Genomic DNA, 14,498 nt, shown 5'->3' on the forward strand with positions numbered 1-14,498 from the left:
CCCGCCGTCGCCATCTGTTTCTCTTCCCTCCCCCTTACCCCGCCCGTATCTGAGCCTCAACGGGAAAGCTGGGCCTAGGCCGTCGGAGGCTGGAAAAAAGGGAAGGGGATAAGGGAGAACGGAAAGAAGAGGGAAGAAAGGGTGAGTCGAGGAGGGTGAGTGGTAGCGGCCAAGTGCGAAGCACGCAGCTCGTTGGACGGACTGACGGACGGGCGCGTGCGACTGCTGCCGCGGCTGCGGCGCCCGCGTGAGTCGCGTCCCGGCGGCGGTGGCGGTGGCGGTAGCGGCGGCGGCAGCAGCGGAAGCCGGAGGGGAGCAATGGCGGCCGACAGCCGGGAGGAGAAAGGTTAGTGCGGGAAAGGTGACGGGCGGAGGCGGGGTCTGGAGTGCGGTGCTGGAGCGGTGGTCGTGGCTGCCTGGCGGGGGTGGGGAGTTTAGCCTGTCTGGCGCAGAGCTGGTCACCCCCGCTCCCCCCCATCGAGACACTTGGACTCATTGGCGGAGAACCAGGCCTGTCCTTTCGTCCTCCGTCTCCATATGGCCTAACACTTCTTTTCGCACAGGATTTTTCTTTGATCCAAATTCCACTCCTGACTTTCCTTTTAGCTGTATTGGGAGTGGCTGAGCAAGGGCTTGTTCAGAGTTGCAGGCCCCTGGGCTTATTTCCTGGTAGGGTTATGCGGATGTAATGCGTATTTTCCGAACAACCTTTTTGTTAGGCCAAATTTCAAAAACCCTTAATGCCACAATCAACGCTGGTAGTCTAGTTAAGTGAATGTGTTTAAGTGGTACAGGTGTATTATTAATCTCGAGAAATAGCTACAAATAACTTTAGACTGTTACTGTTAAATAGGAGAAGTGGCAAGGATAATCCGGTCTTGTTCCTAGAGTTATTATTTTTGAAAGCATGATGCTTGAAAATAAAACTATGGGACTCGTAACCCTTTCCAAAAAAAAAAAAAAAAAGGCACCCTGGCAACCATTCTGCTAGAAACGTGCGTAGCTCCCACAGGGAGGGTACAACCGGGAACAAATTATTTGCAAGTTATGGAGGGTTGGAGGGAAGAACCAGTGAATGTCGTCTTCAGAGTGGTCTAGATTGGATACTGCCTGAAGATCATTTTCAACCCATAGATTATCATGATAGCCTTGCAATAGTTCTAGTTGATGAAAACATTGTAGAGTATCTGCACTGTATCTCTCAGGTCTCTTCTATATGGCTAGCTCATTTGGGCTGGGTATTTTTTAAGTGGATTCTAGAATCAGTTTGCATTAAGCCTATGATCCTCCTAAGATTTTCTGGTTGCTGGCTCAGGAGAGTCTTTGTTTTCAGTGAATTGTTCTTGGATAAGAAGAGTAAGCTTGGGGAATGGATTATGTTTAAGATAATGCCCTTTTCCTAAATAATTTCATTGATTAGATTATAGCAGTTTGATTCCCCCCAACACCTTGAAACTCCCCAAAGTTCCCACTTTCTTGAGAAATTCAGAATAATGTAAACATGGGGGGGGAGGGTATGGGGTGAGTAAAGGAAACCTCTTTTTAATAGTAAAGTGAGAAGATCTTAAGCAACAAGAATTCATTCAACATTGGATGGCTAGGGTGTAATTTATGAACTATATGTATGGAAGGTTTGGTGGTTGTGGTAGACCAGATTAACCAAACACAAAAATGAGTAAATGAAGATGCTTAAAGTCATAGTGCAGACAATAATGCACATTGAAGAAGAAAAATGATACTGGCTTAAAGGATTTATTTTACAAATAGATTTAGTGATGATGGTGCAGTCTAAATACATGAAGTTTATTACTGAGAGATAGTAATGAAACCTATCAGTGCTACCTATGACGACTTTCCACCTTTTGGAAAGGGTTTTGCCTTGTGTTATCAAGTTTCTTTTTTTTTTTTTTTTTTAAACTTAATTTCCATAACTGAGTTCTTTAAAATTCTGATATAAGTGCTTATATTTTTTAGTTTATAACAAATATTATTTCTGGGCAACACAGAAAATAGCACATACCTACTGGAAGTGACATTTATTTAATTTCTAAAGAGTTCTGATCTACAACATGCATCACTTGATCATTGTCACACCCATGATTATAGATAAAGGATCAGTATTTGACTCATCTGTCTCAAACAATGAAAAGTGGGAACATAAGTATTTTAGTGTCATGAGTTATACAAAACATGAGAAAATTTGTGAAAGATTAACTCCCTAAGAATCGTAGTAACACTGCAAACCTTAAGTCCCTTCTTAAATGATTCCTCAAATGGTTTAAAATTTGATTAAAAAAATGAGTGTAAGTTGCAGAAATTTGCGGTAACTATATTTTATTTACAGACAGTTAGAAAGACTGTCATGGAGTTCTTGAATTATTGAGCTTTGTGTATGAGCTATGTAATAAACACATTAATTTCTATAGTGCTTCTGTGATACTCATACCTAGAAGTTGAATCCTATATAACCGGACAAATTGTCAGCTCCCTGTGATTTCTGTGGTGATTATTTGTTAAAAAAGTGGATTTGAAAGATGTTGCCATATTGGTGTTAATTAACAGTAAATACATTTTTCTTTAATGAGGAAATACACATCTTTTCTGTCACCATAAACATCTGTATAAATTTTATTGCATATACTTTTAGAGTTCTCTATAGAGAACGTTTTTTAAAAATTAATCCAAAATGTATATGTCCTTCCACTTTCTAAAGTAACTTGCATTCCACATTACTAGAGTGGAAGCTTCAAGAAGGCAGGAAATATGTTTCTCATGTTTACCCTGAATCTTTGATGCAGTAATTGTGCCTTGAAGCTGAGGCAGGAGAATTTCAAGTTCAAGGCCAGCCTGGGCAACTTAGAGGCAGACCCAATCTCAAACTAAAACTTAAAAAAAAATGGGGAGGGCTAAGGATGTGGGTGAGTGTTAGAGCACCCATGGGTTCAATCCTCAGTATCACAAAGGAAAAAGAAATGATTAGTTATATGATGTGTGAAATATAAAGCCCAAAGTTGAGGTTTGTTACAGACAAAAACAGAAAAGCACATGAAAGTATGTTGTTATACACACATATATACATACCTGGCCCTCACTGTTTAAATCCTTAAAATACAATTGTCTATCCAGTAACTTCAGTTGACCCTTTTTGGAAGTTAAGAAATTTGAATTGGGATGGAGATCCAAGTTTGGACTTCATTCTCAGCCGCGCCTGTAATCCCAGCCGCTTGGGAGGCTGAGACAGGAGGATCTTGAGTTCAAAGCTAGCCTCAGCACCTATGAGGTGCTAAGCAACTCAGTGAGACCCTCTCTAAATAAAATACAAAATAGGGCTGGGGATGTGGCTCAATGGTCAAGTACCCCCGAGTTCAATCCCTAGTACCCAAAAAAACATAGCTGAGAAACCAATGTAAAATGTACTTTGCAAGATAATACAAGGGAATGTTCCAGGAAATCTTGCACCATTGCCAGACCCTGCAACTAAGTAAGTGAATTGAAATAAACAAACAAACAAAAAAATGTACTTTGGTTTGTGTAATATTTAACCTCTTTTATTTCTTTGAGTATTAAATCTTGGTCTATCTAATGCTAGACCTTGAAATAATCTCCCCCCCCCCCCCCCCCCCCCCCCCCCCCGTGTCTTGTGAGACCCACAAGCTTCAGTGATTAGGAAAATGACTTTGTTCCAGATAAAGGTTAATTTTCTACACTTGAAGTTAAGATTTGTGACTTCCTTGGGCCAGGAATTTCAAAATTAAACTAAATTTCTGGTATAACGGAGAATGAATTAAATATGAATTCAGAGTTACGAGATTTTGTCGCCTTAGAGGCTACACTACTTTGAAAAGCAGTTCACATGTTTACCTAAAACAAAAATCCCACAATTAAGCAACAGAAAAGCCTTTTAGCATCTTTTTGGTCTTAATAAACTCTAAAAATAATGGGTTTTGTTCTTTTTATTTCCTTGTTTTACCTCCTATACTTGGAAATCAGTATCTTCATCTCAAACTGTTTGCCAGTAGTTGGTGAAATTAACCAAGATTCTGCTAGCTTGTTATCAGTAAACATAATGCAGCGCATAAGCATAAATACTGTGAAAGTAAAGATTAAAGCTAGAAGTCTACTTTTTTAAAAAATTGAAACAACATTTTAATTTAGTTACTTTATTTATTGCGCTACTGGGGATTGACCCAAAAGGAACTTTACCTCTGAGCTACAACCCCAAGTCTTATTTTCAAGGCAGGGCTTAGACTGGTCTGAAACTTTAGGTGCTCTGTTTCAGCTTCCTAAGTTGTTGGGACTATGAGGTGGCCTATACCACCTCACCTGGCTGAGGCAATATTTAAGTCAGGTAATTCCAAATAAAATCTGAACTGGGTGTTTCAATTGAAAAATTTGGAAATGTGACAATAGTGATTGCATTCTGTTAGTGCAGCAGATCCACTGGAATAGAATTTTGTCTGCTTTAGCCTTCCACTTCCTGGCCCTAAAATAACATTTCAATCAACAGTGGACCACATATATGATGATGGTTCCATAATATTCTATCAGTGATGTTGTACCTTAGTCTATGAAGATGGACACTCCTGCCAACAATAAAGGATGTGTAAACCCCCTATCTTTGAACCTAATAGGCTTTTTTTATAATTACCTCTGTGAATAAAATACTATTCTGAGTGTTGAGATCTGCCTGGTCTTTTCTGTGTTAGAACATAGACATTTAGATCCCTAAATCACCATGTAAGAAATACCCCTACCTAAAACTGCCATAATAGAGAGTTGTCATTGGAGAGAAATGTCTAAGATGCTCTACCTATTTTTAGTCATCCCAGCCTAGACCCTAGCCAGACATGTGAATGAGCAAGTCTTCTATCCCCAGTCATCTGACACAACCACATGAGAGAACCCTAGTTAATCCCCAAAACCACGAGTAATGAAAAATGATTGTTACTGTTTTCACCCACCAAGTTTTGGGGTGATATCTTATGCAGCCGTAGATAATTAGGGCATGCATGTACTTATTTTATCAAAGAAAGAGGATTTGGTTTTGCCTTCTGGACCAGGATTTATGTATCATGTAGCCTGATCATTATGTAATCAAGAGGGACAGGGTTTGTTAGAATCTGGTTGAAAAAATGGCTCAGGAAATTCAAAGACACCTTAAATACACGCTTTCTACTTGCAGGACATACATAAACACAAGTCATGGGCCAAATTTGTTCAAGATTTAGTTTGCTAATTTGTGATAAAACCACACACGTTTATTAATCTAAGAATAACATGGATAAAACTATGTACACCATCGAGTGTGGATGCTACTGATGATTTTTTAGTATTTTTTTTTAGTATTAAGTAAATTAAAACTTACAATGTAGGAAATACTGATGTTAGAACATTCTGATGTTCTAATTTGAAATTAATTTAGAGCGTACTACCTTTTGATGTTTGCATTTGTGTGGTGCCCTTTATATGTTGCTTAAAAGTGTGTTTAATGTTCCTTCATAAATGACTATAGGTTTTGGAAGTCTGAACTTGCATCCATCTGTACTAAACAACTGTATTTGGTCAACTTGAACCTCTGCGCTCTTTCTTTATCTGTAAAGTAATGAATGATAAACAGTTCTTAATTGCTTCATATGATGTCTGTGTGATATGTGTGAAAGTGCTAAAATGTTCAAGTGACAAGATATTTTATTAAGTAAACATTGGTTTATATTCGTTACATTGAAAAAGTCTGTAGTTGCTTTCTACAGCTATAACCAGTATCTGAATTTGAATGTTTAAACTTTTTTGAGCAATATACTCTTTTTAAAGGATAACCATGATTTAGGCATGCTGCTGAAATTTACCATAATTTTTCTTTATTTAGCACATAATATATAATTTCATGTGAATGTTCAGGCTTTTGGGTTGATATTTCTAATTGAAATCAATGACTCCATGAAAAGATGTGTGTATCACTGTATTATTTGTTTTTGATAGTTTTTCAGTTTTTCTTTTTGTCTTTTACAAATGTATTTGATTCTGTCAAGACTTGTTGATTCCACTTTCTTTACTGATAGAACTGTGAACCAATAATTATTAAACATTTGCAAAATTTGTTTTGCTGCTATCAAACTATTTAATGTGTTTTTATTTTATTTTTACCAGATAAAGCTTAAAAATGGTACTTGCCACCATTCAGATCTTGAATTTTTTCTTTAGTATAATACAAATCTAGATGAGAAAAGCCTTTTTGTTGGGCTTATCTTGATTTTCAATTGCATTTAAAAAATAATTGAACAGAAATACAACTCATAAAATATACATTTTAAGAAAACGGTGAAGTACAGATTAGTATTTATACCTCCCCCAAAATTATGTTATGCCATTCTAAACATAGTAATTTTCAAATATCTTTCTTAAATAGAAACTTACCATTTGCATTTTCTGTGTAACCTTGTTTCTCTTCTTATTGCCTGTATTAACTTTTTGAGGTATCTTCAGTCACTGTTTATTTCCCCTTTGGGGAAATTTGAAAACCATTTAACTTGACTATAGAGTCCAAGCTAATAAACTTGACTTTGAATGGGCTTTGCTTTTTGGCTATAGCCATAAATATACTTATTTTGTCTTATGAGTTTCATAACTTTATACATCCTTTTGCCACTGCTTAATGTTAAAACATTTACCATTATCTTTAGTGCAATATATTTAAAAAATCAATTGAAGGTGGCACTTATATGTATTTTTAATATTGATTTGAGTCCTGCATTATGGGGTAGGGAGACAAAACTGAGTTCCTCGTTTTTGTGATCATTGACTGTGTCAGTGTAATTACAGTTGCTTTTTCTGAACAAATGGTACTTTTATAGTCTATACCAGCAGGATCTAAACTTATTTGATTGTTTAGTGTATTAGTAGGTTTTTTTAGCTTTTTAATTGGATATAATTTCAGATAAATAGAATAGCTATAGGAATATGACAAAGAAATTTTTTATAAGCTTCAATCACATTCTGTAAAGGTCAACATTTTATCTCATTTGTGTTTATCTCATTCTTTCTGTCTTCCTCCATCTCTCACTTTCTCCGTGTATATTTGTGAATCTATGCACACAGGCACAATTTTTTCCTTGAATATATTTCCTGAAATTAAGAATTTTCTTAATTATAGTATTATCAAAATTACAAAATTAACATTGATTATCTAATCTACAAACTGTTTAGATTTCATGAGATTTTCCAGTTACTTTCAGATTATGGACTGTGTTCAATTATGTTTCTGTAAATGTATTTGAATGTCCTTTTTAAAAAAATTTTTAGTTGTAGATGGACAGTATACCTTTATTTATTATGTGGTACTGAGTATAAAACCCAGTGCCTTACATGTGCTAGGCAAGTACTGTACCACTGAGCTACACCCTCAACCCTAGATGCCCTTTTATTTTGATGCTTCCTCCCATGGTTAAGATATTGTATTTTGTATAGGAATGTCATAGAAGTTTTTCTTATTCTTAGTGCATTATACTAGAAGGTTCATGATGTTGATTTGTCCCATTACTAGTAATGCCAAGTTTGATTACTTAAACAAGTTGGTATTTACCATTTTTTCATGCTTTATGAGATATGTATATTCCTAACTTTACAGACTAGAGCTCTGTACTAAGTACATATACTTTGCTTTCTATAGAAATTTATTTTGTGTCTTGATCTGAAATAAAATTTCCTTTTAAGGGTTATGTTCTTAAGTACTCAAATGCTTAACGATAATGATTTTTCCCTAATTTTAAAATTTATTTGCAGATGGAGAACTTAATGTTCTAGATGATATTTTAACTGAAGTACCAGAACAGGATGATGAACTTTATAATCCAGAGAGTGAACAAGATAAAAATGAAAAAAAGGGTATGTGATATTTCTATTATTATTGTCAAAGCAACAGTGTAAGTAGAGGAAATAAAATTTCTTAAGAAAATGAAGATGCTGAAGGTGCTTTTATAACTTCTTTTCGCAGTTCATAAAAGCACATAAACTATGTTCCACATAACAGAACCTATTTCATATAAGTAATTTATATTTTTTAAGTGTACAAATTTAGTTCAATAATTAGTTTTCTTTTAGATTAATTCTAGAGTAAAAATATTTCAGAAGACATTTTGAGTCTGTAAATCTTTGGTGAAATTAATGGAAAGCTTTTATATGTCTTTTAAAATTGTATTTTAAAGGGTCAAAAAGAAAAAGTGACCGGATGGAATCTACTGACACAAAACGACAAAAGCCTTCTGTCCATTCAAGACAATTGGTTTCTAAACCCCTAAGCTCATCTGTTAGCAATAACAAAAGAATAGTTAGTACTAAAGGAAAGTCAGTCACAGAGTATAAAAATGAGGAATATCAAAGATCTGAAAGAAACAAGCGTCTAGAAGCTGACCGGAAAATTCGTCTATCAAGCAGTACCTCCAGAGAACCTTATAAGAGTCAACCTGAAAAAACTTGTCTACGGAAAAGAGATCCTGAAAGGAGAGGCAAATCTCCTACACCGGATGGTTCTGAGGTAGTAAATATTATTGCAATTATAAAGCAGAAAGCAGTTCTTTTTGAGGCTTTAGAACTGTTTATTCATCTTGACTTTGTCTGTTATGTGACTGCTGATTCCCTTTTTCTTTAAACATCAGAGAATTGGGCTTGAAGTTGATAGACGTCCAAGCCGATCCAGCCAATCTTCTAAGGAAGAAGTGAACTCTGAAGAATATGGCTCCGACCGTGAGACCGGCAGCAGTGGTTCTTCTGATGGGCAAGGCAATAACACTGAAAATGAAGAGGAAGGAGTGGAAGAAGATGTAGAGGAAGATGAAGAGGTAGAAGAAGATGCGGAGGAAGATGAGGAGGTGGATGAAGATGGAGAGGAGGAGGAGGAGGAAGAAGAAGAAGAGGAAGAGGAGGAGGAAGAGGAGGAAGAGGAAGAATATGAACAGGATGAGAGAGACCAGAAGGAAGAGGGAAATGATTATGATACTCGAAGTGAGGCCAGTGACTCTGGTTCTGAATCTGTTTCCTTTACAGATGGTTCTGTCAGATCTGGCTCAGGCACAGATGGATCAGGTACACTCTTTTATATGTAAAATTTAAAAAAAAAAGTTTTTTAAGGAACTGATTGGTTTTGTTCTTGAATGTGTTGAAATTAAAGTATGCATTTTTGAGGTTATAGGGAACATGAATAGGATAGTTTTATGATTTTGTTGTATTGTTGCTAATTGTATATTATTCGGTATTAGCAATATATATGAATAATTTTGAATAAGATTTGCATTATCAGTAAAGGTATTTCTCAGCTACAAACTGGTTTTATTATAAATTAGCACAAATCCAGTTGTTTATGTGGAAGAATTATTTCACCTTTCAATGTAGTGTTCTTAGGATTAATAATACAGTTGACAACAACTTGTTTTAATATTGATGTACTTGAAGTATATTTACATGAAAGCCCTCCCACAAGGTGTTACAACATTGCATGGTAGATCGATCCTAGATTTCCATTATGCGGCAGCAAAACCAAACAATTTCTTCCTCTTTTTTCCTTGGGATCACAAACTTCATCTTCCATTTCTGTACCTCTGAGTTGACAGAGACAGGTCTATAGAGGGCTGAGGTGTCAAGGTTTATGATGGAGGAAAAAAAAGAATATAAAATTTTTGTGAAAAGATTGGGTAAGCTGTTTTGTATCATCCTTCCTCTACTTCTAGTTGATCCATGGACAGAAATGTTGTCTGGTTGGTAGTTGCAGTCACTAAGCTGAGGGGACCCTTTCTTTGAGGGAAATTTAGAGGGTACAGTAAGAAAGAAAGGTCAGAGTACTTGTAGACCCCTGGGCACTGTATAGTTTTGGCCTAATGGTTGTCTTATGCCAGGTGTAATCCGATTTGCTACATAAGCAAAAGGTACTAACAAATAGAATATAATAGAAATTCTTTTTTGAAATGTATTTAGTTTCATTATAGTAGAATTTTGCCATTGATAGTACATTGTTAGTAAGTTATGCTCTTGATATGTACAAATATTAGAGCCGATTTTTCAGCTTTTATTCATTTGAATTTTAGGTTTTAGAGTTTAGACTTATTTTTAAATGGTTAAAAATTAGTTTAACCAAATAGATGAATAATTGGATTTGATGTAAAAATTTCCAGAATCTTTCTTCCCATTATGCATTTGCAAACTAATGGAATATGCATATTTTATATTTTATAATGGATAGGGAATAAAATAATACATCAATAATATGAATGAATGTCCTATTATTGTGGCAAGTGTGTGTTCTCCATCACCCACAGAAGTAGAGAATATTTTTCTCTTTCTTCCTTTTCTTGCTTGTTGCTTGCTCATATGCTTGTACTAGTGATTGAACCTAGGGGATCTCCCACTGAAATATATCACCAGCCGCTTTTATTTTTATTTTGAGACAGATTCTGCCTAAGTTACTAAGGGTGGCCTCTAACTTTGGATCCTACTTCCTTAGTTTTTGGAGTCATTGACATGCACCACTTCTCATAGCTGAGAATATTTTCTAAATTTCTTTTTGCCATCTCTGTTAGGAATATTTATTTCTTAGTCTTGAATTCTGGTTAAGTCAAATAATGTGAACTTATTTAAATGGGTAGGATCTGAAATAATTTGAATTTTAAATGAGTTTCAAGATAAGCCAGTTGTATATCAGGTGTTTGATAATACTTTTCAAATTGAATGGTAGTCTATAATTTTTATAATGAATTGCTATTAAAATTTGGTTAAAAAAGATACCTGGCTTGAACATGGTATACCTGTTACTTAGCAATTTGAGTGGCTGAGGAGTAGGCTTACAATTTTGAGGCTGGCCTCAAGAACATAGCAAGATCTTCAGTCTCAAAATAAAAAGGACTGGAAATGTACCTCGCTCATAAAGCTCCCCGTACTCAATTCCTAGCAACCCTGGAATTCTTGTTTTCCTTATTGAAAATTCTAATTAGAAAATCCCTTATGCTGAACTTGTTTTAGATACTACATAAATATGCAGGCAGTTATTTTTCTTATAGTTTTTCTTTATAACAAAAAAAAAAAAGGATAGATTTGGAACTCCTTGATTAGGAGATGTCAGATTTTAATGAAATACAAGGGATCATAGTTTACTTGTAGTTACTGTAACATTTCTAGACACCAGTTACTTTATCTGTATTTCCTCAGAATTATTAGTAATTTACAGACTACACAGTAGTTGATAATGCATTGTTAGATGAATGTTCTTTTGATCTGAGGATAATAATTGAGGCACAGGACTATAAACTTAATTACTGATGCAAAAAAGATGAAAGTTCTTTGGAGACTTCTTATTTGTTACCACATTTAACATTGTATAAAAACAGTTGGGCAGGATTTTCTGTTTCTAATATTTGTTCTTCATTACCAACAAGAAATTCTTTACTTGGGACCACAAGGCATTCTTTTTAAAAAGTCAATAAGAAATACTACCCTTAAACTTACTAATTCCTAATGCTTAGAATCTTAGAAGGATCTTGGAAGGAAATATTCAAGGAGAAAATATAATCGTTTAAAGAAGTCCCTAAGCTAGCTAAACCTATGACTATAGTAGTAAGGTATCTTTTGCTTTTGCTCAGTAAGAATAGAGTTTAGGGCTTATAATCCCAAGTCAAAAGACCATGAGTCTGAATGTTTAGCTGCTCAGGAACTATTGGACCCTGGTCAAGTAAGCAGAGATTTCCTCATGTATAAATGAGAGAAACTCATGAGATTGCCCTGAGGATTAAAGGAGATAATATATATTTAAAGCTTAAAGTAGTTAGCTGTGGGGTACTATATAGTAGGATATTGTATGGATGATCAGCAATTATTTTTCAGCTTCCCATTGTTTTTATAAAAGTAGTTTGTACATTTTCTTTCTTCATACCCCTTATCTCCCAACTGAAGAATGAATGAGCTTATTATTATATAGTTAAAATGGCAAGAAACATAAGAGCTTTCTATTTTAAGTCTTCTTATAAAGTTCCAAATTAAGCTTGAAATTGTTCTTACAGGATGGGTTATGCATACTTTTTCTGTCCTCTGAAGATTCCTGCCTTTACTATAGTAATACATAGATTGTATTACTTCCATTAAGATTTTAGGTATAGCCAGCAGCAGTGGTATAATCCTGTAGTCCCAGCAACTGGGGAGGCCAAGAAAAGAGGATCTCAAGTTTAAGTCCATCCTGGAGAATTTAGCAAGACCTTGTCTCAAAAAAAGAGGGCAGGGCTTTTATGTAGTTCAGTGGTGGAATGAATGTCTCTGAGTTCTGTCCCCACTACCCTAAACCTCACAGATTTTTAAGCATGATTTTAAATTAAATTAGAAAATAAGGAATCCAGGGAGAAAATTGTTAGAAGGAATGACATTGAAGAAACAAATGTAATGAGCATTGGCAACAGAAGGGACTATGTAAGACCTTTGTGAAAACCAGATATATAAGAATAACATTCTTGTTTGAATACCTGTGTTAGTTTTCATTTTATATTGTGACATTTTTAAAACTATTGTTTGGGATTTTTTTTTTTTTTTTTTTTTAGATGAGAAAAAGAAGGAAAGAAAGAGAGCTAGAGGCATATCACCAATTGTTTTTGATAGAAGTGGAAGCTCTGCATCAGAGTCATATGCAGGTAATATTATTTTACTTCTGTGATTATATCTGACCATTCTAATGTAATCTGCTTTAGAAAGTGTGTGGAGGCTGTAGTTTAGTGTGAACTTGTTGATGTCTATTAGTATTGATTTTTGGCATGTTCAGTGTAATAATTCTAGAGGAAATTAAGCTTTTTTATTATTTTAATCCTGTTATGTTACTGCTTAAGTGGAATTTTCACTTTTTTTTTTTTCCCTTGGAAGATGATGATTCAGTGACTAGTTTTCTGAGTGGGAAACTGTTCAAATATATTTTTAAAAAATTTCAAGCAACCCAAAAAAACAAAACACTCGTACACATTGAGAAATACTTTTTTTGTGTGTGTGGGTGCGCCAGGAAGAATAATTTGTCTTGAATGAGAATTTTATGTGACAAAGACTGTAGAAATTTTGTCTTATCTCTATTAAAGCTCAATCTGAACAAATGTACTTTGGCTAAATACAGGTTCAGAAAAGAAGCATGAGAAATTATCATCTTCCGTTCGTGCTGTCCGAAAAGGTATCATTTAAATTTGAAATTGTTTTCATTGCATGCTTCATAAAGTCATTATTTTGCCTTATTGGTTCTCCATTAATAGTTGTTTTTAATGTAGTAATGTTCCGATATATTGAGTTAAGGAAAAAAGTATCTTACCTAGTAAGGTCCATGTTTCATGTCCATAGAAAGCTCCATGTTCCTGCATATTACCAAACAACTAAGGGTATTTTAGTTTTGGACACACATGGTAAGATGGTGTGGGGGTGTGTGTGTGGGTGTGTGTATTTTTTTTTTTTATTATTTCTATGTACATTTAACAACTTTAATGGATTAGTATCAGTCTTTGATAAAAAAAGTTTATAAAAACTTCATCATAACTTAACAGCTATTTTTATACTATAATTACTGATCTGATATATCGGAACATCACTAGATTAGGTTTACCTTCTTGCACAGTGCTGGTTGTCTTTTCTTAGCTTTGCTGTATTATGTATTGTGGCTGAGCTTTTCAGATTGAGTGGGTGATTGTTGAGTTTTAAAAGTTTAGCTGGGTTCTGGAGGTCTGATTTTAGTACAGTTTAAATCACTTTGTATGATAATCATCTATGGGTAATCAATTTGGATTTCTTTTTTCTCCCTCCCCTCCCCCCAGATCAAACCAGTAAACTCAAATATGTACTTCAGGATGCAAGATTTTTCCTCATAAAGAGTAACAACCATGAGAATGTGTCTCTTGCGAAAGCTAAGGTATTGTCATCAGTTCTGCTTAAACTGTCCTAATATTGAAATTTTTAAATTGAAAGGTAGACTTGACTTATCTCCAGTGTAATAAGATACTGTGATTTTCATTAAAGCTTTAAAGATCTACAGCCCATTTGCCTCTGGGGTCTGGTTTATTGCTAGTTAGGCAACTAATGGTAATGATTTGAGGAGGCACAGTGTTCAAGGTTGAAGGACTGTATAATTCATACTCTTAAAGGTCTATTTTTATTTCTATATCCAGTTGCTAATATATTGTTCTAATACTTGTAAAAGTTTCTTCAGTTAATAGTTTTTGTTTTCTGTTGATGTTTTTGTTATATACCTTGAGCTTTATAAAGAAGCTTTATAAAGAAAACATTCCTTTATGGAGATTTGTTTTATTTCTTAGAAGTTACTTACTTGCATTTAGAAGAAAAGGGTTAGCTTTAAAGTCCCACCCAAGACTTTATACAAACAAATATGCCTGGTTCCTATAGGATATTGTGAACCTAATCTTCTTTTTAAAGAAATCAAAAATATATTTTTGTGTTACACCAGCTATTGTAATGTTTTGCAGTTCAAGGTTTAAATTGAGTAACAG

General features: G+C 34.8%; 1 protein-coding gene across 2 annotated transcripts in view; it reads left to right on the forward strand.

Annotated features, from left to right (window-relative positions):
- The first annotated feature begins 250 nt into the window (after window positions 1–250).
- The window catches only part of Ythdc1 (YTH N6-methyladenosine RNA binding protein C1), a 29,562-nt gene continuing 15,314 nt past the window's right edge, over window positions 251–14,498 (forward strand). For both annotated transcript variants that reach the window (XM_027947320.3, XM_027947321.3), the window contains exons 1-7: window positions 251–346; window positions 7,780–7,881; window positions 8,202–8,530; window positions 8,652–9,078; window positions 12,567–12,656; window positions 13,124–13,177; window positions 13,809–13,903. In XM_027947320.3, the coding sequence (XP_027803121.1) occupies window positions 319–346; window positions 7,780–7,881; window positions 8,202–8,530; window positions 8,652–9,078; window positions 12,567–12,656; window positions 13,124–13,177; window positions 13,809–13,903 (1,125 nt within the window). In that variant the 5' untranslated portion in view covers window positions 251–318. The remainder of the gene's footprint in view (window positions 347–7,779; window positions 7,882–8,201; window positions 8,531–8,651; window positions 9,079–12,566; window positions 12,657–13,123; window positions 13,178–13,808; window positions 13,904–14,498) is intronic.

This window comes from Marmota flaviventris, chromosome 7 (assembly GCF_047511675.1).
Source record: "Marmota flaviventris isolate mMarFla1 chromosome 7, mMarFla1.hap1, whole genome shotgun sequence".
Taxonomy (NCBI): Eukaryota; Metazoa; Chordata; class Mammalia; order Rodentia; family Sciuridae; genus Marmota; species Marmota flaviventris.